This window comes from Staurois parvus, unplaced genomic scaffold (assembly GCF_062004578.1).
Source record: "Staurois parvus isolate SC_StPar_1 unplaced genomic scaffold, SC_StPar_1.0 ptg000432l, whole genome shotgun sequence".
In the NCBI taxonomy this organism is placed as follows: Eukaryota; Metazoa; Chordata; class Amphibia; order Anura; family Ranidae; genus Staurois; species Staurois parvus.
Genome location: NW_028318228.1, coordinates 3,792,564 through 3,815,406, shown reverse-complemented (window position 1 = coordinate 3,815,406; position 22,843 = coordinate 3,792,564). Strand labels below are relative to the sequence as shown.

Genomic DNA, 22,843 nt, shown 5'->3' with positions numbered 1-22,843 from the left:
GGCCAACTCCAGGCAAATAAAAAAATGTATCCCTTGCAGTGGGGCTTTGCCCGCACTACAGGGGTTAATAGCTCATTTTGTGTAGAGAAGAGTTTGTTTGTTTTTTTAGAGAGAACAGTTTTCCTTACCCAATTCACCGCTCCCCTGGCAGGTGGTGCTCCCTCGTGATCCATCAGTGGACTGTCCCAAGGTGTTCTCTCATCCAGTGCAGGGTTATGGACCTTGCTCTGGTCTTGATGATGTCAGGACCCTAGACAGGTGGAGTGTGGGGGTGCAGATTGTTCTAGCTGCAGGAAGGAGTGGAGGATATGGTACGTCAGAGATGGACCTAAAACAAATGCATAACTGTATTATATGGTGATTTTTTTGGGGCTCTAGTTGAACATTTTGCTGCTCTAATATAATACTCTTTACTACAAGTTCCGGCTTTGGTGTCATGTGATTATTTTAGTAAAGACTACTATATATCTCCCAACTTTCTGAGGTGGGAAAGAGGAACACACTATAGTATGAAGTAGGCAAAGGACACTCCCCTACTACCCCTTCAGTACCAGGGACTATGTGAATTAATTCATAGAGAAATGTATTTATTATTTCAGGTACTTCTATAGCGCCATCAATTTACACAGCACTTTACATATATGTTGTACATTCACATCAGTCATTAACCCTCAAAGGGTGTACAATCTAAGGTCCCTAACTTACATTCATACACATATTAGGGCCAATTTAGACAGGATCCAATTAACCTACCAGCATGTCTTTGGAGTGTGGGAGGAAACTGGAGTACCAGGAGGAAACCCATGCAGGCACAGGGAGAACATACAAACTCCAGGCAGGTGGAGCCGTGGCTGGGATTTGAACCAACGACCCTAGTACTGCCAGGCGGAAGTGCTAACCATTTAGCCACTGTGCTGCCCTATATGATTGGTTTAACCCAAAACTGCTTTAGTTCATCACTATTTTTATAACATTCTAGAGTTGGCATTTTTAATTTGCCTGAATCTAGGTATGATCTTTATTCTTTGATTGTAAGCTCCCAGGATCAGGCCCTCCTATCCCTCTTGTATTGAACTGTATTGTTGCTGTATCGTCTCCCGTTATATTGTAAAGTGCTGAGCGAACTGTGGGCGCTATATAAATCCTGTATAATAATAATAATAATTGCATAGTTAGACAGGTCCAGAGTGGATCAATTTAATTATTTATATTTCATTAGTGAGGGATTGCTGGGGAATCTGGAAATCACAGTAATCAAGGTTGCTGCTAGTTGCAATTTTGTGTGTCGAGTTGCTTCCCTTCTGCACAATGCTGCCATTCACAGAACACCTTGTATTTTTCCCATATATACAAGGCATTTTCTGACTGGACAAGTTAGAGATTGTGACATCACCTCTTCTCCTCTCCACCATATCCAGTCAGAGAGTGCCTTGAATTACTTACAAAGTACAAGGTGAATAGTGGTGGTGCCAGGTGAGGTACCCCCTGTGGTCACAATGCAGAAGAGAAACTGTTCAGCACAGGACCTGGAAGATCGTACCGATCACTTTAGTAGTGGCAACTACTATAGTGATGTCACCTTCCACATCAGTACCTCAGGTATGGCATATGCATACTTGCATTAGCCCGAGCTAGGCCAAATTAGCTATGCAATAAAGAGTATACTCGGAGTTCAGCTATAAGGTGATTGTAGCTGTATTAACGCACTTTTTCGACAACACAGTTGAGTACTGTCTGTAATACTTTGTTTCTATTAATGGTAACAAGTTTTTGGGGCTTACCACCCTCCTTGTAGGGTCCAAGCAATACTACAGCTTGTACCCTAGATGAAGGTGCAAATAAAAAAGTATCATGGACAGAACTCAACTGTAATTCTTTATTTCTATATATAAATTAGTGATCTGCTAATGCAGTTCACAATGCCTTTGTGGATGTGCATAGGCCAGATAAATGGTGTCAGAGTAGGTATAGTTGTGGTGAGGTCCCACTGCTGGAGCTAGAGATAAGAATCCAGTGTGTGACTCGGGTCAGCAAATTATATCAGTAGCTGATAGATTACTTTTAGGTAGACTAAGCTTTTATATGGCAAAGCAGGGGTGGACTGACAACTCATGGGGCCCCCGGGCAGTAGGGGATCATGGGGCCCCTGTGTCCTTGCCCACACTCAAAAAAGCTTATAAAAAAGGTACCAGGGGCATCTCATGGGGCCCCCTACTACCCCGGGCCCTCGGGCAGTGCCCGAGTGCTCGAATGGTCAGTCCGCCCCTGTGGCAAAGTACACTTTTGATATACATTCAACACATTATAAATCACGGCAAAATACCAGTAGACTGTACACCTGGACAGTTTGGTCTGGGTCAACAGCAAGCATGCACTATAGTGCGCACCTATTTTCATGCATTGAAGTCTCAAAGGGAAAAAAAAAAGTTCTGAACTAATTTTTACTATGCTGCTTTAGTGCACTGTATATAGTATGTGTAAACCCAACATTTCATATTCCTGATATGTGTCTGCTGTACCATGTATCCCTTTCTCTTTGTATTGCTTCCTTTGTGTGAAATCCCTGTTGTTCCTGCCAGTCCCTCTGCTTTCCTATTTAAAAACTGACCACACTAGGCATGAGAATACAGCATGGTCAGTTCTCTAGTTCTGCTGGGAACTGACCCCCCCCCCCCCTCCACATACATTCTCTGGGAAGATCATGTACTGCTGTTTCTTCTCCCCAGCTCTTTTGCAGCTGAGAAGAAACGGTAGGTGACCACTAATGGAAGAAAAAAAAAAAAGGGAAAAAAGGTATTTATAGTTTTTTGGTTTTTTTTAAATCTATACACAAAGGGTTTGCATATACAGTACAACTCCCATAAATAGTTAATTGCTGTGTGTTGCAGTAACACGTTATAATGTATATTTCCATTATTATAAAGTCATTTTACTTCTAGTCCATGTTTGCACATTCTGATTTAGCTATGTATTGGTTTTTATTGCCTCTCCCTATTACATGGCTCTAAGTACCACCAGCTAAATTGGGACAGCATTATGTAATGAAAATCTTAATTTATGAAAAAAATATCTTTTGTAAAAGCCTCAATAACAGGTCAACACTGGAACAGATTTGTTCAAACGGAAACAACATGTGTGCGAAGCTTACTTTGGCAGCGCTCTTCCATGAAACTGGCAAATAAAGCGGAGAAAATTCAATAATTGAAGATGAAATATGTGCGTTCTTTGACAGTGTTGCCTATGTTTGTATGGGATCCAAATGCATAAATATATTCTCAGAAGCTTAAGCCTATTACTTAATAGCCTATCAGATTTCCATGTCTGTCAGTGTACTGGTTTCACATAAAAAGCAGCAATTGTGTGCTGTGCACCAGTAATTAGCAGGCATCAATAGTGGAATGAAGTACTCTGTTCTTCACGCTTCAGGAGCATCACTAGTTTCTGCTCATTAGATTGGCCACATAAAGAAAGAAAACAAAGAAAGAAAAACAATGTATAAATAGTGTGTGAGGTGCATGCTGGGGGAGTCATATGTTTCATGTGTCTAAAACAGAGACATGATGTGATGGTCAAGCTTGCAGAATGTAGAGGTTCAGTCCTACAAGGTCTTGTTCACCACTGTTTATGCTGGTCTTCCAGATGTCCCATTGTGCCTGATCAAATTATATCAAAAGCAAGTGCATTCATGTAGAACCTTCAGTGTATGAGGAACAAACACATTAAGCATACACTGTGCAGGTATAAAGCCTCACCTTAATGTGCAAGGATTACGTGTTTAAATTGATTATCTTTCCTCACCCCCTCACTCTCTGCCCGCATCGCCCACCTCCTAAATGGCATATCAGACTGGATGTCGCTCCATTTCCTCAAACTTAACCTATCCAAAACCGAGCTCCTGGTCTTCCCCCCTCCCCATGCCCCCCCCATCCTCTCCATCACTACTAACAATGCCACCATCTCTCCCACCCCACACGCCAAAGTCCTAGGTGTCACCCTGGACTCCCACCTCTCCTTCCTACCCCACATCCAACTGCTATCTAGATCTTGCAGGTTCCACCTCCGCAACATCTCCAAGATACGCACATTCCTCACCCCAGACACTACCAAACAACTCGTACACTCCCTCATCATCTCACGCCTGGACTACTGCAACTCCCTTCTCACTGGCCTACCCAAACGAACGCTATCCCCACTCCAGTCGATCCTAAACTCTGCGGCCAGACTCATCCACCTCACCAAGCGCTCCACATCTGCCTCCCCCCTCTGCCAATCCCTTCATTGGCTCCCGATTGCCCAACGCATCAAGTTCAAGCTGCTAATTCTGACCTACAAGGCCACTCACAATACCGCCCCGAACTACATAACTGACCTGATACCCAGATACTACCCTACCCGTGCCCTCCGCTCCTCACAGGACCGCCTGCTCTCTAGCTCCCTGGTCTCCTCCTCCCACGCCCGATTGCAGGACTTCTCTAGGACTTCCCCCATCATCTGGAACTCCCTACCCCAATCCATCAGACTGTCACCTGCCCTCCTCACCTTCAGGCGCACCCTGAAAACCCTCCTCTTCAGGGAAGCCTACCCCAACCTCACCTAACACCCGACCTCACCTAACAATTAACCTCCTCCACTCCACCCACCACTCCATCCCCCACAGCCATCTCCTCCTGTGCCACCTTCCCCTCCCTTCTAGATTGTAAGCTTGAAAGAGCAGGGCCCTCGAACCCCTCGTGTAGTGTATTGTTACTGTCTTGTCTCATGTTATGTCCCCCTGCTACTGTACAGCGCTGAGCATACCCTTTGGCGCTATATAAATACTGTATAATAATAATAATTTTTTATTACTGTTTAAAGGAATATAATGAACAGAAGCAATAAGGAAGGAAACAATTGCACCCATGACCGCATTTAGTCATATTTCACACTAGTTTATTCCCCCTTCAGTATTAGAATATAAATATAGCTACAGCGGCTTCATATTAGAAATTAGAGCAGCTATTCTCAGCCAGGGTTCAGTGGAGCCCCAGGGTTCCTTCAGAGGTTGTTAGGGGTTCCTTGAGCTGTGGATGATTGACCTCTCATCTTATGGTACCTGAATAGTTCCTGAGCCAACACCTACAGCTGCAAGAAAAAGTATGTGAACCCCTTGGGATTACGTGGAGTTTTGCATGAATTGGGCATAAAATGTGCTCTGAACATCATCTAAGTCACAATAGAAGAACACAGTCTGCTAAACATAAAACTACACAAACATTAGATGTTGCCATGGTTTAATTGCACATAACATGTAAACATTCACAGTGCAGGGAGGAAAAAGTATGTGAACCTTTGGACTTAATAACTGGTTGACCCTCCTTTGGCAGCAATAACCTCAACCAAACATTTCCTGTAGTTGCAGCTCAGAACTGCACAACAATCTGGAGTAATTTTGGACCACTCCTCTTCACAAAACTGTTTCAGTGTAGCAATATTCTTGGGATGTCTGGTGTGAATCCCTCTCTTAAGGTCATGCCACAGCATTTCAATCAGGTTGAGGTCAGGACTCTGACTGCGCCACTCCAGAAGGCTGTTGCAGCCATTGTTTTGTTGAATTACTTGTATGCTTTGGGTCATTGTCCTGTTGCATCACCCATCCTCTGCAGAGCTTCAGTTGGCGGACAGATGGTCGTACGTTTTCCTGCAAAATGTCTTGATAAACTCTGGAATTCATTTTCCCATCAATGACAACAATCCGCCCAGGCCCTGAGGCAGCAAAGCAGCCCCAAACCATGATGCTCCCTCCGCCATATTTTACAGTGGGGATGAGGTTTTGATGTTGGTGTGCTGGGCCTTTTTTTCTCCACACATAGTGTTGTGTGTTCTTCCCAAACAACTCAATCTTGGTTTCATCTGTCCACAGTATATTTTGCCAGTAGTGCTGTGGAACATCCAGGTGCTCTTTTGCAAACTTCAAACGTGCTGCAATATTCTTTTTGGACAGCAATGGCTTCCTCCGTGGTGTCCTCCCATGTACTCCATTCTTGTTTAATGTTTTCCTTATTGTAGATGTGTCAACAAAAATGTTAGCATGTGCCAGAGATTTCTGTAGGTCTTTAGCTGACACTCTGGGATTCTTCTTTACCTCATGCAGCATTCTGCGCTGTGCTCTTGCTGTCATTTTTACAGGACGACCACACCTAGGGAGAGTAGCAACAGTGCTGAACTTTCTCCATTTGTAGACAGTCTGTCTTACCGTGGACACATGAACATCAAGGCTTTTGGAGATACTTTTGTAACCCTTTCCAGCTTCATGCAAGTCAACAATTCTTGATCGTAGGTCTTCTGAGAGCTCTTTTCTGCGAGGCATGGTTCACATCAGACAGTGCTTCTTGAAACCAGTAAACCCAAAACAGGTGTGTGTTTTTTAATGGCAGGACAGCTGTCAGCAACACATCCAATATCATCACACTGATTGGAGTCAAGGTTGGCTCACTCCTGGCTCCAATTAGCTCTGGGAGAAGTCATTAAGCTAGGGCCTCACATACTTTTTCCTCCCTGCACTGTGAATGTTTACATGTTATGTGCAATTAAACCATGGCAACATCTAATGTTTGTGTAGTATTATGTTCAGCAGACTGTGTTCTTCTATTGTTGTGACTTAGATGACGTTCAGAGCACATTTTATGCCCAATTCATGCAAAACTCCACGTAATCCCAAGGGGTTCACATACTTTTTCTTGCAACTGTATATGCAATACCAGCAACATTGCACCAATGATCTTTTTAGCTTCCTGTAAGGGTGGCGTTGTGACCACCACTGTAAGGCATTCTTCTCACTGACCAGCAAAGCAAAAAGCATTCTTCCCATTGTCCCTGGGGAATTCATTTTAGTAATGGTTTCCTGAGACCTAAACATTATTTCAAGGGTTGCTCTGGGATAAAATGCTTCACAATCGTTGTTTGTTTTCGAGCACATCGATAGGAAAATTCAATGGAGTGGTATGGAAGTTTCTCTCTAACAGTTTTCCACTAGTGAATGTGGTGTTCTTTTGGGAAATTCCATTCACTCCAAAATCAGATGTTAAAGGCAATTTTTTTAAAATGTATTTTCAAATGTCAAATTTGTCGTGTCATCAAATGTACTGATAATTATTGTACAACTGTTCATACGAACGTTCTAAAGTCTACTATTGTATGACCAGCTTTGACCATCATCCAGTCTGACTGACACCAATTAATCTGTAGTTAATGGAATTGAACAGGACATCTATTACTGGTCATTTTTATTAGGTTTTAACTGTGCCGATATTCATCTAAAGTCTAGATGGCCCAGAATCTTTCCATTATAAATGAATTCTTATCCAAATTATAATCATACATTTGTCATTTTGCATAGATGCTTATTATGCCAGGTAGGTTAATATGAGGAGCGGCAGGAACAAAAAAATGTATATTTCAGGCAATTGCCAAAAGACATGAGAAAGCTAGCCCCATGACCATTTCAACTTTAGTGCAGTTTGAAGATAGTAAACTATGCAGTTTTTATGATGTGTACTATAACTAAAATACAATTATATAAACAATCCTCGTGTGCTTAGTATTGTCTGAATAAAGGTTTCCATTTACTCCTATATGTGTGAAATGACAGCATTAGTCATGTCAGAATCATGTGACCGATACTTTGGGAGTAAAATGGTGTAAAAATGTATCAATGAAGGTTTTAGTAATAGTTACAAGCAAGTAGCTAATGAAGTTAATGCTGATTCAATAACAATGGATCTTCTGGTATTGTGTTCAATTTTCAAGAGTTTCATTACAGGAACCAATGACAATCCCTAAGCATGGATCATATTAATCATTATGTCCTCATGGATTTTGCATTGGCCCCAAGCGCTGGGCTGTGGAGGGAGTTACTGGCTCAGGCTCTCAGTGACTTGCTGAGAGACTGAGCCAGGTGCCACTCCAGACTCTAGGGTGGATCCCGACTTTGAAGTCGGGATCTTTCCCCAGCCTGGACTGGCTGAGTGATGTCAGCCGACAGTGGACTTCGGCTCGCTGTCTGCTGGAAACGGGTCACGGGAGTGCAGAACGAACTGTACTCCTGTGATCCATAGGAGAAGTACAGTCAAAGAGCTTTGGCTGTACTTGTCCTTTAAATAGGTTGTTGGACCAAGCAGGGCATTCTCTGATTGGCTGAGGTGGAAAGGCGGGTGGATGATCCCACTATCTCCACTTCAGCCAATCAAAGGAAGCCTTTTTGTGAAAGGAGAGGAATGCTTTCTGTAAATGGCTGAGCAGTGCTGCTGTTTTGTTGTGGGAGTGGGGCGGAAAGTCCTCATCCCGCTGCCAGGACACATCACTGTATACTGTATGTAGCTGACACTACATACAGTTTAGGCCTCATGCACACAGGGCGTGCCTCTTGGCAGCAGCATTTTGGGAGAAAAAACGCCTGACACTTGTACAAGTGTCTAACACTTTTACAAGCGTTTAGGCGCATTTACAGGTGTCATGTGCTTGGGCGTTAATTCATTTCATTGGCCAGAATAATATGTTCTGGCCATGGAATGAATTAATACTCAAGCGCTAAACACACCTAGCATTAACCAGCGTTTAGACTTGTCAAGCGTTTTTTTCTGCCAGAACGCTGCTGCTCCTGGATGCACTGGCAGTGGGGTTTTTTTTGCAGCTCCTGCCACTAAAAGCTTCTAAACGTCAATGTGTGAATGAGCACATAGGATAATATGGAGGGGCATTTGCAAGCTGTAAGAAAAACGCCTGACTCCCCTAAAAGTGGTTGCAAACACGCCCTTTGTGCATGAGACCTTATACAACACTCCCAGCAGATAGATCTGTTAGTGAAGCAAATAATTTGATTGGACCAGCTTGGTCCAATGTACTTTATAAAGTCACAAGTAACCTGGAGTTAGGTTTTAAAGCTTGACATTATGTTGGTCAGATTGTGCAATCCCTATCTAAAATTATTTAGATTTACCAGAACTCTGCAAATAGGCCTAAACAGTACATTTATTTTGTTTCCAATCAGGGCCATGCAGTGCATAGCTGCTGGTAGATCTAGAAGTCTGTCCAATCAGATTGCTGTGTGCATGGTCAAATTTTAACTGCTATTTTGTCCATTTATGTATATGGTTGCTTAAACTCTCTTCTGACTTTCTGTATCTTTGAGTTCTGCCCAACAGAGTTCCTTGTAATAGCTGTGACAAAACCATCCGAGAGGGTCTCACTTCTCCAGTTGCAGATTCCGTAGCCTAAATGGAGAAACCATGAGACTCCTTGTTATGGCCATGGCAAGTTGGTGCAGCTGGGAGCATGGAATTGGAGATAAAAAAACGATTGATGATTAAACCTACCTGTATAATGCTGGAATGAAATATCAATGTTGGAAGGATTTAGCCTTGAAAGGATTAGGCAGCTCATAGATGACTCCATTTTCTTTGTTCAACCAGCGGGTTGAAGGAAAAAAACTGATCCTATCCCCCCATCCTCACATTCGAGGTGGCTGAGAGAACCCTCCCTTTTGTGTCTTTGTATTCTGACAGCGGGGAACCTTCCCCATAGTCAGAATGCACTGATTCGTGCTGTAAGCTATAGCCTGCAGTGCTGATCGAGAGTCAATTTTCCAGCAGGCTGGTTGAACAGAGGTCAATTGGTAGGACAACTTTTGCTGAATCATACAGCCTATACATGGATCAAAATAAGGCCAGTCCCTGTTTAACTGCCTGAATTTCAATCCATGTATGGTCAGCTTTAATACACATTTACCAAAGAAATGTCTATGCAAGTAAGGGGTGCCTGTAGATCAAATTAAACTGTAGAGCTTTGACCAAAGTTAGATAATGCCCTTCCTATAAGTGTAGGCCATTTGAGATGACATCATCCCATCCTGCCTTGTTGCAAGAACATTGCAAAGACACTCCCAGCCCTTGCTGTTCACCCCCATCATGGCAGGAGTGAGCTCTCAAACCCCACACATGTTGTGGTCCAGTATATCCTCCATCTCAGCATCTCTGAGCTCAGAGCTACTGGGATGGGGAAAGAGAGAGCACATGGGAGGAGGTTTGAATTGACTGGGAGTGTCTTAGCAACGTCCTAGCAATGATAGGATGATGCCATCTCTGGGAGTTTTTTGGCCAGGCTTTGGGAGGTACATAAATGACCTACACTTATAGCAAGGGCATTATTCAACATCAAAGCTGCACAGTTTGTTTTTATCTATAGGTCCTCCCTTACCTGCATTGACAGTTTTTTGGTAAAGGTGAACTACCCCTTTAAATAAACATTATAATATTTTTTATAGTCGTACATGCCCTGCTATTGGTATTTTCCTGTGGGAAAGCATCATTTATTTCTTTTTCTATCTACTTGACCAGTGGGCTGTTGTTACTATGTGTTTCTTTGTCTCGAAGGTCTCCTCTGCTATCAGAGGTTAAAATGGTCAGTGTACTGGATCTAAGTGTTCCCTTAGAATCGGCATGTCCTTTCTGTAATGCCGTCTATCTCAGTTCAACCTGTTTGATTCCGGAACTGTTGGAAGTGCTTGGTATGGAATTGTTGCTGCGATTGTTTCTCCTGCAGGCAGCTGAATCACAGATCACGCTGAACACAGGCAGATAGGGATGTTGCCTTGTTCTGAGCTGAATACAAATTCTCGCCCCCTCCTCCATCTCAGCCATTGCTGCCAGATTTCTTGCATACTGATGATGCTTCGGTCTCCGTCCAGGTTCCCCTGCTAGGAAGAAACACCATCAGCTCTATTTCATTTTCTATTAGAGGTAAAAGTTTCGAAAGGTTGCTTATCAAGAAAGTATTTTTCTTAGGTTAAATGTGCCATTTTTTTACTATTGTAAATGTTTCTCCATCATAGCTAGATCTCAGTCTTTGTCTGTCTCCGGGGCTCGTCAATTGACGGCGATCAATCTGAGCTAGGCTTCAGCAGAAGGATTAAGCCTTTCAGCGCTGTAGACAGTTCATTGTGGTAATAACGGAGCTTCTTCCACAAAGGACACATGTGGAAGCTGAGCAGGTGTTTGATTCACCACTTCTGTTGGATTTTATTTCTTACTTCTTTCTGGCATTGTAAGCAGACTCACCAATAAGATTGTCATGTATGTTCTTTTTGCTACATAGAGATAGTTTGGGACATCTGTGTAAAAGCATCATGAATACCATTACAAACTGCCGAATGATTGGTGAATATCCATTGTACTGACAGGTACAGCTTTAAAGATCTGCTTTATGTAGGGTGTCAGAGGTATCAGTTAGTACAATGTTTCTCAACCAGGGTGCTGTTTGGATTCCCATGGGGTGCTGTGAGCATGGGATCCAGTTTGCCCTGAATCTGGGCCTGTGATGTGAGGACTGTGTGATCGGGGGCTCAGATGCGATGAGAGGACTCAATGGTGATGGAGGGCTACTCTAAAGTGATGGGGCTTGTGATGTGATGTGGGGACCTCTAAAGTGATGGTAGACCTCTGATATATAGGGGATCACTGATTTGATGTGGGGGCCTCTGAAGTGATGGGAACCTCTGATGTATAGGATTGGATTTGATGTGATGTGGGAATCTCTGATGTGACTGAAGGACCTCTGATGTGAAGGGGGGCTTCTGATGTGAAGATAATTTTATCAAGGTGGTCATGTGCATCATCCCAGGCTCAGGTTTCCTACTGATAAGTTTACGTTTTATACGTGTTAGACTGGGGTGCCCCGAGATTGTGCATACTTTGAAAGGGTGCTGTGACCGGAAAAAGGTTGAAAAACAAGTTAGTAACTACTGCATATATTCTCATGAATCACTTCCCCTTGGGTGGACATCATATGACATCGACAGGTTGAAGGGGTTATATCGGGATGATTCCTGCAGCTACATACATCATCCCGCTTTCAAATGTTTCAGCCAGTGATGTCCTTTTTTGTAGAAGTGATTCTCTTCTACAGGTAGTGGAATTTAATCCCCCCCCCTCCCGCCACTGCAGCTCCATTGGGGAGCCTGGGACCCCAGAGAGAGAGAGAAAATTATGTTGTTCCTCCCTCTCTGTGAAATCAAAAACTGGAAGCAACAAGCATTTCATCACTTCTGGTTTCAGTTCTTTGTTTACTGGCCTATTACCAGCCAGTAAAGCAGCCAATCAGATCAATCTGTGTCTGATCGGCTGCATTGAAGGCCAGAGATCCAGGGTCTAATAGACCCCAGATCTGTCCATAAAGAGGACCTGTCATGACCCATGCTATCTCAAGAGATTTTGTTCATAATAATAATAATGTTCATAATAGCAATAAAGTTGACCCCCCCAAAAAATTAAAGGGACAGTGTAAAAAAATAAAATGCCCCTTTCCTCCCATGCCCATGCGCAAATGCACACGTAAATCCCACACGCATATGTAAGCAGTGATCGTACCACACATGTGTGGCATCTCTGGAATGTCAGAGCGAGAGCAATAATTCTAGCTCCAGACCTCCTTTTGTAACTCTAAACTGATTACCTGTAAAGGCCTTTAAGGCGTTGTCTATGGAGATTTTCAGATACCGTAGTTTGGCGTGGTTCCACGGGTGTATACAATGTTAAAGCATGACATGTTAGGTATCTTTTATATTGTACCAAACCTGGGTATTATGTTGTGTTTTTTTGCATTAAAATTCATTTATTTATTAAAAAAAAAATTGCTTCTGAGAACCCACTGTGCAAATACCGTGTGAGATAAAAAATTCAACACCCTCTTGCATAACTTTCTGGTTTTTAGATGATTCTGAGTTCTGTACTTAGCATTTTTATTGACATTTTGTTTATTTTACTGTATTATTATTATCACATGCCAAACCTGATATACCATCTATATTGTATGTTTCATCACAAGTATCAAGTTCCTTTACTTGTTCCACATTTATATATTTTGTTATGGATATGCTGATATCTTTGGGGGGTTTTTTCTTGTAATTTTTAATAAAAGATAGTAAACAAAAAAAAATTGCACCACCTGCAATTTTATTCTCTAGGGCCTCTACTTTATAAATATATAATGTTTAGTGGTTCTAAGTAATGAAAATTTAAACATGCATGTGAGAAGTGTCAGAACTGGCCAGGTAGGCAAGTAGTTGAACATTGGTAGAAATGCTGGTTGGTAATGCTTGATGAATCATCGATATGAATTGTTCAGCCAGTCTTGTGAATCGCACACCTGTCACATTGCTCAGCCATGCAGATGACAATCTGAGTTCTTGAAAAAAGTACCATTGTCCAATAAGGAAGGTGACACATGAAAAAGTTGAGGCATATTCCTGACTATAATTGTGGGGGTGGTGGGGTGCTGGGTGAATGATTCACAAGAATTGCTAAATAGAATAGCGTGTCATTTAAAAAGTTCACATGAAAGTTGTTAAAGTATATTTATATGTATGCATGGAGTTCTATCACAGATCCTACAACATGAAACACTCCTCCTCCAAATATAAATCTCCATTATTCTCCATTAAACTTGTATTTAGCCTTCAGATAGCTTAATTTATTTCATTTATCTCTTGCGAAGAACTATCTTTTGTCAGGTATATCAGAAGGGTAAAGTAGCCCAGGAGCTGATTATTATTTTCTTTGTAGAGTAGATCATGTTGGAGGATGTGCTGGCATCTTCACGAAAAAATAACACATTTTGCCTAGATTAACATTGCATTGCAGTATAGTATTCTCAATGGATGAAGACATTTAGAATAAACCTGCAGTATAATCTACACATGCGATAATTGTGATGTTGAAGACTGGCATTGATTTTGATACGTTTCATGTTCTCAGAGATGACCACAGACATCCCAGGTTCTGTCACTTTACCAGGTGCTACCATGGCGACGGGGCAGGTGAGAATGGCGGGTCAAATGACAGCACGTGGAGGAAAGAGAAGGTCGGGGTAAGTCAACCATATTGCTTTTGGGACAAGCATAAAGGGAAATGTTGGTATGTGACCTTTGTGATTTTTCATTTTGCTGTTCAGTAACTCCGTTTTTATTTTGTTGGACCCATTTGTACTTGCTTCACCATAGCATTGTGGATATATCGACTTACATTTCCATATGAGCTGCAAAAAGTTATTGTTATATTTGTACATTAAGGGGTCATCATGAGAAAGAGTCACTCAGACTGCCATTGTCCTGGCCTTACATACCATAGGAATCCTACATCCATATGCAGCAACATCTGATTGACAAAATTATAGAAAGATCTTATACAAACAAGGATTATGCTGGTATATGTTTCCACTGATATACAGAATATGTGTGTGTATATATATATATATATATATATATATATAAACAGTGGGGGAAATAATTATTTGATCTCCTGCATATTTTGCCCACTTACAAAGAAATGAAGGGTTTATAATTTTTATCATAGGTATAGTTAAATGATAGAGACAGAATATCAACAAAATTCAGAAAAAACACATGATGCAAATGTTATAAACTGAGTTGCAGTTCAGTGAGTAAAATAAGTATTTGATCCCCTACCAACCAACAATAATTCTGGCTTCCACAAACTGGCTATGTGCTCATGTGGTACACAGATTAGTCCTGTCAATTTAAGAAGGTGCTCCTAAGGACAACTCGTTATGTGTGTTAAAGACACCTGTCCACAGAATCTCTTTCTTCCATTCAAACCTCATCATCATTGGGCAAAGAACTGTCAAAGGACGTCAGTGACAAGATTGTAGATCTGCACAAAGCTGGAATGGGCTACAAGACCATCAGCAAGAAGCTTGGTGAGGAGGAGACAACTGTTGGAGTGATTATTGGCAAATGGAAGAAATACAAAATAACCATCAGTCGCCCTTGATCTGGAGCTCCATGCAAGATTTCGCCTCATGGGGTAAGGATGATCATAAGAAAAGTGCGGGATCAGCCCAGAACTACTCGGGAGGAGCTTGTGAATGATCTCAAGGCAGTTGGGACCACAGTTTCCAAACAAACCACTGGTAACACAATACACCGCCATGGATTGAAATCCTGTAGTGCCCACAAGGCCCCCCCCCTCAAGAAAGCACATATACAGCCCCATCTGAAGTTTGCCAATGAACATCTAAATGATTCAGAGATGATTGGGAGAAAGTTCTGTGGTCAGATGACACCAAAATTGAGCTCTTTGGCATTAACTCGACTCGCCATGTTTGCAGGAAAAAAAAAAATGCTGACTATGACCATCCCTATAGTCAAGCACGGTGGTGGAAACATTATACATTGGGGCTGTTTCTCTGCTAAAGGTACAGGCTGACTTTGTCGCATTGAGGAGCCAATGAACGGGGCCATGTATTGTAAAATCTTGGATGAAAACCTTCTTCCCACAGCCAGAACACTGAAGATGGGTCGTGAATGGGTCTTCCAGCATTACGATAACCCAAAACATAACACAAAGGCAACAAAGGAGTGGCTCAAGAAGAAGCACCTTAAGGTCATGGAGTGGCCTAGCCAGTCTCCAGACCTTAATCCTATAGAAAGTTTATGGTGGGAGCTGAAACTTCGAGTTGCCAAGTGACAGCCAAGATACCTTAAGGATTTAGAGAAGATCTGTAAAGTAGAGTGGACCAAAATCCCTCCTGTGATGTCTGTAAACCTAGTAACCAACTACAAGAAACGTCTTACCTCTGTGCTTGCCAATAAGAGTTTTTTTCCACCAAGTACTAAGGCGTGGTTTGCTTGGGGATCAAATACTTATTTTACTCACTGAACTGCAACTCAATTTATAACATTTGTATCGTGTGTTTTTTCTGGATTTTTGGCTGATATTCTGTCTCTATCATTTAAAATACACATATGATAAAAATTATAGACCGATTTATTATTATTTTACCCAATACATATATATATAGTATCTGTCTATAAAGTTTCAAGGGGGTTGCAGCATATAGTTTATATAAAAAATCAAACAGACAATAACATTGACAATAGTTTTGGGCTCTTAGCTCTTTATTAGGCACAAGCTTCAATCAATTACATTATTCGAACATTCCAAATTGGTTGTACTCTAACGACTATAACAAAGAGTATGGAGAAAACATGCAACCACTATCCTCCCAGTGAAAACATCCAGTGTCAAAATGAAACCATATGTAGCATGTAAACTATCAAAGCAAAAGGTCGAACAAGCAAATGCATATTTACAAAAATAAATAATATAAATACAAATACAAATCACTATTCAAACCTAATGGATGCAATGTATTCAGTTTGTGAAATGAAAAGACCTCCCTCTTCTTAAGAAGTAATTCCCTATTACCTTCTCTCTTCAACCTGGGAAAAGAATCTGTAAGGCTGGACATACAATATACAACTTTCTTGTACAATTTCCTTTAGATTTCCCAAAACTTTATATTATGAGGTCAAAGGCATACACTTTCAATTTGTATGCAGTCAGGCAGGCCCTTGCATTACATAGTTGAAGGTAAATCTAAAGGGAATTGAAAGAAAATTGTATGATGTATGACCAACTTTACAGTGTGCTTAAGTTGTGACACAGAGAGGTTGATTTACTAAAACCGGTGAGTGCAAAATCTGGTGCAGCTCTGCATAGAAACCAATCAGCTTCCAGGTTTTATTGTTATGGCTTAATTGAACAAGCTGAAATTAGAAGCTGATTGGCTATCATGCACAACTACACCAGATTCCGCACACTCCAGATTTAGTACATCTACCCCAGAGTGTCCATATTTTTTGTTTCATACTTATGCAAACAACATTAAAACATTCCATCTTCCAAAATATACTTTTTTCTTTTCTCCCCTAAATGAATAAATACATTCTATAACCCCTCCATCTCCCAACCCCCACCCATCAACGCCCTCTCAGAGTGTCCATATTAACGCTAAAGTGTGTTGGTTGTTCCACTCGCTTATTCCTGATGGCATACTTGTGTCTTTCAATCTTCTTTTTTACCTGCTGAGTAGTTTCAACACATAACAAAGGCCACACAGGCTCTTAATCACATAAATCACAAATGAACACAGACAGGTAATGGCGTAACCTGGTGTGGATGAAAGAAAACACTGGCATTGTTCATATTATTATGTTTTATTATACTATTATTAGTATTGTGCAAAAGTTTTAGGCATGTGTGGAAAAAATGCTATAAGATAAGAATGATTACAGAAATAGAAGTATTCATAGTTTATTTTCAGCAGTTAACAAAATGGAAAGTAAATGAACAGAAGAGAAATCCAAATCAAATCAATAATTGGTGTGACCACCCTTTGCCTTCAAAACAGCATACATTTTTCAATGCTTCTAGGTACACTTGCACAAAGTAACTCAGCAGGTAGGTTGTTCCAAACATTTTAGAGAACTGACCACAGATCTTCTGTGGATGTAGGCTGCCTCAAATCCTTCTGTCTCTTCAATCCCAGACAGACTCCATGATGTGGCGATTAGGGCTCTGTGGGGGCCAAATCATCACTTCCAGGACTCCTTGTTCTTCTTTACACTTATGATAGTTTTTAATGACATTGGCTGTATGTTTGGGGTCATTGTCCTGCTGCAGAATAAATTTGGGGCCAATCACATGCCTCCCTGATGTTATGGCATGATGGATAAGTATCTGCCTATATTTCTCAGCGCTGAGGACACCATTGATCCTGACCAAATCTTCAACTCGATTCACAGAAATGCAGCCCCAAACTTGCAAGGAACCTCCACCATGCTTCACTGTTGCCTGCAGACACTCATTATTGTACTGCTCTCCTGCCCTTCACCAAAAAAGTGCCTTCTGCTGCAGCCAAAGATTTCAAATTTTGACTCATCAGTCCAGAGCATCTGCTGCCATTTTTCTGCACCCCAGTTCCTATGATTTCATGCATAGGACATGGAAACAAGATTAAGCAATTTAAGTAAGCAAGAGCAGAGATTTTAGGCAGAGAGAAGGATTTTAGGCAGCCTACATACACAGAAGATCTGTGTTTAGTTCTCCAAGATGTTTGGAACAACCTACCTGCCAAGTTCCTTCAAAAACCGAATGCAAGTGTACCTAGAAGCATTGAAGAATTGATGCTGGTTTGAAGGCAAAGGGTTGTCACACCAAATATTGATTTGATTTAGATTTCTCTTCTGTTCATTTACTTTCCATTTTGTTGATTAATAAAAATAAACTGTTAACACTTCTATTTCTGAAAGCATTCCTTAGCATTTTTCATACCTGCCTACGTTTTTTGCATAGTACTGTACACTATATATATATATATATATTTATTGCCAAAAGTATTGGTACACCCCTCTAAATTATTGGATTCAGGTATTCCAATCCCCTCCATGGCCTCAGGTGTACCTAGGCATGCAGACTGCTTCTACAAACATTTGTGAAAGAATGGGTCGCTCTCAGGAGCTCAGTGAATTCAAGTGTGCTACCATGATAGGTTTCCACCTGTGCAATAAGTCCGCCGTGAAATTTCCTTGCTACTAAATATTTCACGGTCAACTGTTAGTGGTATTATAACAAAGTGGAAGTGGGAACAACAGCAACTCAGCCACGAAGTGGTAGGTCACATAAAATGACAGAGCGGGCTCAGCACATGCTGAAGCTCACAGTGCGCAGAAGTTGCCAACTGTCTGCAGAGTCAATATCTAAAAACCTCCAAACTTTGTGTGGCCTTCAGATTAGCACAACAACAGTGCGTAGAGAGCTTCATGGAATGGGTTTCCATGGCCAAGCAGCTGCATCCAAGCCTTACATCACCAAGTGCAATGCAAAGCGCCGGATGCTGTGGTGTAAAGCACGCTGCCACTGGACTCTAGAGCAGTGGAGACGTGTTCTCTGGAGTGACAAATCACGCTTCTCTGTCTGGCAATCCAATGGACATGTCTGGGTTTGGCGGTTGCCAGGAGAACGGTACTTGTCTGACTACATTGTGCCATGTGTAATGTTTGGTGCAGGGGGGATTATGGTGTGGGGTTGTTTTTCAGGGGTTGGACTTGGCCCCTTAGTTTCAGTGAAGGGAACTCTTAAAGCATCAGAATACCAAGACATTTTCGACAATTTCATGCTCTCAACTTTGTGGGAACAGTTTGGGAAAGGCCCCTTCCTTTCCCAACATGACTGCGCACCAGTGTACAAAGCAAAGTCCATAAAGACATGGATGAGCGAGTTCGGGGTGGAGGAACTTGACCAGCCTGCACTGAGTCCTGACATCAATCCGTTGGGATGAATTAGAGCAGAAAATGCGAGCCAGACCTTCTCATCCGACATCAGTGCCTGACCTCACAAATGCGCTTCTGCAAGAACATTGCCATAAAGACACTCCTAAACCTTGAGGACGGCCTTCCCAGAAGAGTTGAAGCTGTTGTAGCTGCAAAGGGTGGGGCCAACTCAATATTGAACCCTATGGACTAAGACTGGGATGCCATTAAAGTTCATGCACGTGTAGAGACAGGTGTCCTAATACTTTTGGCAATATAGTGTATGTGTATATATATATATATATGTATGTGTGTGTATATATATATATATATATATATATATATATATATATACTGCTCAGGACAGCACACACCCGGCATGTAACTCAATCCTTCAGGTGAAGAGAGTTGAAAACTCATCAAATCAGCATCAAAATAAACAAGAAGTGTGGACACCTCCGAACCTTGGAGGAAAATCTGTGCAGAAATGTTCACCCAAATTCCACCAATGGTGAGTAACATAAGCTCCTTATATAATGTATTGACCTCCACATGTTGAACCGTCAAACAGTGCTTTTAATCAGCAGTCCACAGACACTATCTGTACTAGATGCTCGGGAGGATGTTTTTTGGCCCTCTCATATTAGACAGTGAAATATTAGGCACTTTCCATCAGTGATCCGCAAACACCAGACTCAAATAGATGCTCCACTCATAGAAGATATAGAAATGAACAGCTTTATAGTGTAGTATAAAATAATAGAATTTATTAAAAGATAAAGTATTCACACAAATGGTATATAAAAGCAGATATGCATATCACAAATATCCAAGGCTGAATCCAGAAACCTCACTGCGGTTGTTTGCGTGATGATGTCACATGTCACGTAGACTCCACCCTACACGTTTCATTATATGGTGACAGCACTAGGCATGAGAGCATAGTGATCAGTTTTCTGGCTGTGCTGGGAGCCTGCTTTCCACCAATGATTAGACTTGTGCTGACAGTACCCCCCCCCCCCCCCCCACCGAAAACCTCACTGCGGTTGTTTGCTTGATGATGTCACATAGGCTCCACCCTATACATTTCATTATATGGTGACAACACTAGGCATGAGAGCACAGTGATCAGTTTTCTGGCTGTGCTTGGAGCCTGCTTTCCACCAATGATTAGACTTGTGCTGACAGTCCCCCCCCCCTCGCACATATACACACAGTCAGTCAGATCAGATTGCTGCTGTTTCTGCTCCCCCAGTTCTCTGACTTCATGCAGCTGAAAACAGAAGGTATGCGATCACTTATAAACAAAGGAAAAAAATGTATTTATAATTTTATATATATATATATATATATATACAGGTGAAACTCGAAAAATTTGAATATTGTGCATTTATTTCAATAATGCAACTTAAAAGGTGAAACTAATATATGAGATAGACTCATTACATGCAAAGCAAGATAGTTCAAGCCATGATTTCTCATAATTGTGATGATTATGGCTTACAGCTCATGAAAACCCCAAATCCACAATGTCAGAAAATTAGAATATTGTGAAAAGGTGCAATATTCTCAGCTCAAAGTGTCCCACGCTAATCAGCTAATTAGGCCATAACACCCGCAAAGGGTTCCTGAGCCTTTAAATGGTCTCTCAGTCTGGTTCAGTAGGAATCACAATCATGGGAAAGACTGCTGACCTGACAGTTGTGCAGAAAACCATCATTGACACCCTCCATAAGGAGGGAAAGCCTCAAATGGTAATTGCAAAAGAAATTGGATGTTCCCAAAGTGCTGTATCAAAGAACATTAATAGAAAGTTATGTGGAAGGGAAAAGTGTGGAAGAAAAAGGTGCACAAGCAGCAGGGATGACCGCAGCCTGGAGAGGATTGTCAGGAAAAGGCCATTCAAAAGTGTTGAGGACTTTCACGAGGAGTGGACTGAGGCTGGAGTCAGTGTATCAAGAGCCACCACACACAGACAGATCCTGGACATGGGCTTCAAATGTCGTATTCCTCTTGTCAAGTCGCTCCTGAACAACAAACAACGTCAGAAGCGTCTTACCTGGGCTAAAGAAAAACAGACCTCGTCTGTTGCTCAGTGGTCCAAAGTCCTCCTTTTCTGATGAGAGCAACTTTTGCATCTCATTTGGAAACCAAGGACCCAGAGTATGGAGGAAGAATGGAGAGGCACACACTGCAAGATGCTTGAAGTCCAGTGTGAAGTTTCCACAGTCTGTGTTGATTTGGGGAGCCATGTCATCTGCTGGTGTTGGTCCACTGTGCTTCATTAAGTCCAGAGTCAACGCAGTCGTCTACCAGGAGATTTTGGAGCACTTCATGCTTCCTTCCGCAGACGAGCTTTATGGGGATGCTGACTTTATTTTCCAGCAGGACTTGGCACCTGCCCACACTGCCAAAAGCACCAAAACCTGGTTCAATGACCGTGGGATTACTGTGCTTGATTGGCCAGCAAACTCGCCTGACCTGTACCCCATAGAAAATCTAAGGGGCATTGCCAAGAGAAAGATGAGGGACATGAGACCGAACAATGCAGAAGAGCTGATGGCCGCTATTGAAGCATCCTGGTCTTCCATAACACCTCAGTAGTGCCACAGGCTGATAGCTTCCATGCCACGCCGCATTGAGGCAGTAATTGCTGCAAAAGGGGCCCAAACCAAGTACTGAGTACATATGCATGCTTATACTTTTCAGAGGTCCAATATTGTTCTATGTACAATCCTTGTTTTATTGATTGCATGTCATATTCTAATATTCTGAGATTGTGGATTTGGGGTTTTCATGAGCTGTAAGCCATAATCATCACAATGATGACAAATCACGGCTTGAACTATCTTGCTTTGCATGTAATGAGTCTATCTCATATATTAGTTTCACCTTTTAAGTTGCATTACTGAAATAAATGAACTTTTGCACGATATTCTATTTTTTTGAGTTTCACCTGTATATATATATACACACACAATGTAAGGGGGAATTTATGAATGTAGTATAATATATTTGTCATAATTCTGCCACAAATCAGCTTCACTGCTCCTGATTCGCATTGTCTAGCTATGTGACAGAATTGTCCCTTGTGTTTACAAAAGGGTGACATTAATGGAATTGTTGATTTCTGAACCTGGCCACAGACAGCTCGATTCAGCAGGAATCTGCTGAAATTTGTGCAGCACCTGGCTCAATAAATACAATTTAAAATACGTTTGAGTCTGGTGGAAATTTATCAGTCATGACTGCATCTATTAAAGTGGCTAAGTACCTGGCCAAAAATCTCATTTCACATGGGTGATCCGATCAGGTCTGCCTGTCAGTTTTTTCAAGCGGACCTGATCGGAAAATCCATGCATTTCTATGGACAGGCAGGTGTAAATGAACTTGTGTACGTTATTCCCACCTATCCTGGGTCTCATCCGGTCTGCTAAAAAAAAACAGAAGGGATCCCTCCTCTTCTGTTTAGGTGAAGCTGATCGGACAGTAGTCAGGTGTAAACGGACAGCAGAGTCCGTTTACTGCCAGCCACGAATAGAGCAGAGCGGGTTCTGTTTGTGTCCCCTCTGCAGAAACTGAGCTGACACAGATTTGTCATCCACCCACTCTGCTATGATCATCAGGGGATCGGTGAGCTGATCCCCTGATTATCAGAATTAAATGAACATTGTGCATTTACTACTTTTTGCAACAACTACA

At 41.8% G+C, this 22,843-nt stretch overlaps 1 protein-coding gene across 5 annotated transcripts in view; it reads left to right on the top strand.

Annotated features, from left to right (window-relative positions):
- The window catches only part of ARNT2 (aryl hydrocarbon receptor nuclear translocator 2), a 182,129-nt gene that overhangs the window by 26,451 nt on the left and 132,835 nt on the right, over positions 1 to 22,843 (top strand). For 2 of the 5 annotated variants that reach the window (XM_089687645.1, XM_089687643.1), the window contains exons 1-2: positions 10,621 to 10,772; positions 13,785 to 13,896. In XM_089687645.1, the coding sequence (XP_089543771.1) occupies positions 13,787 to 13,896 (110 nt within the window). In that variant the 5' untranslated portion in view covers positions 10,621 to 10,772; positions 13,785 to 13,786. Of the gene's footprint in view, positions 1 to 10,620; positions 10,773 to 13,784; positions 13,897 to 19,539; positions 19,653 to 22,843 lie in introns of those variants that run through there. The other 3 variants (XM_089687644.1, XM_089687642.1, XM_089687646.1) reach the window with 2 other exon arrangements.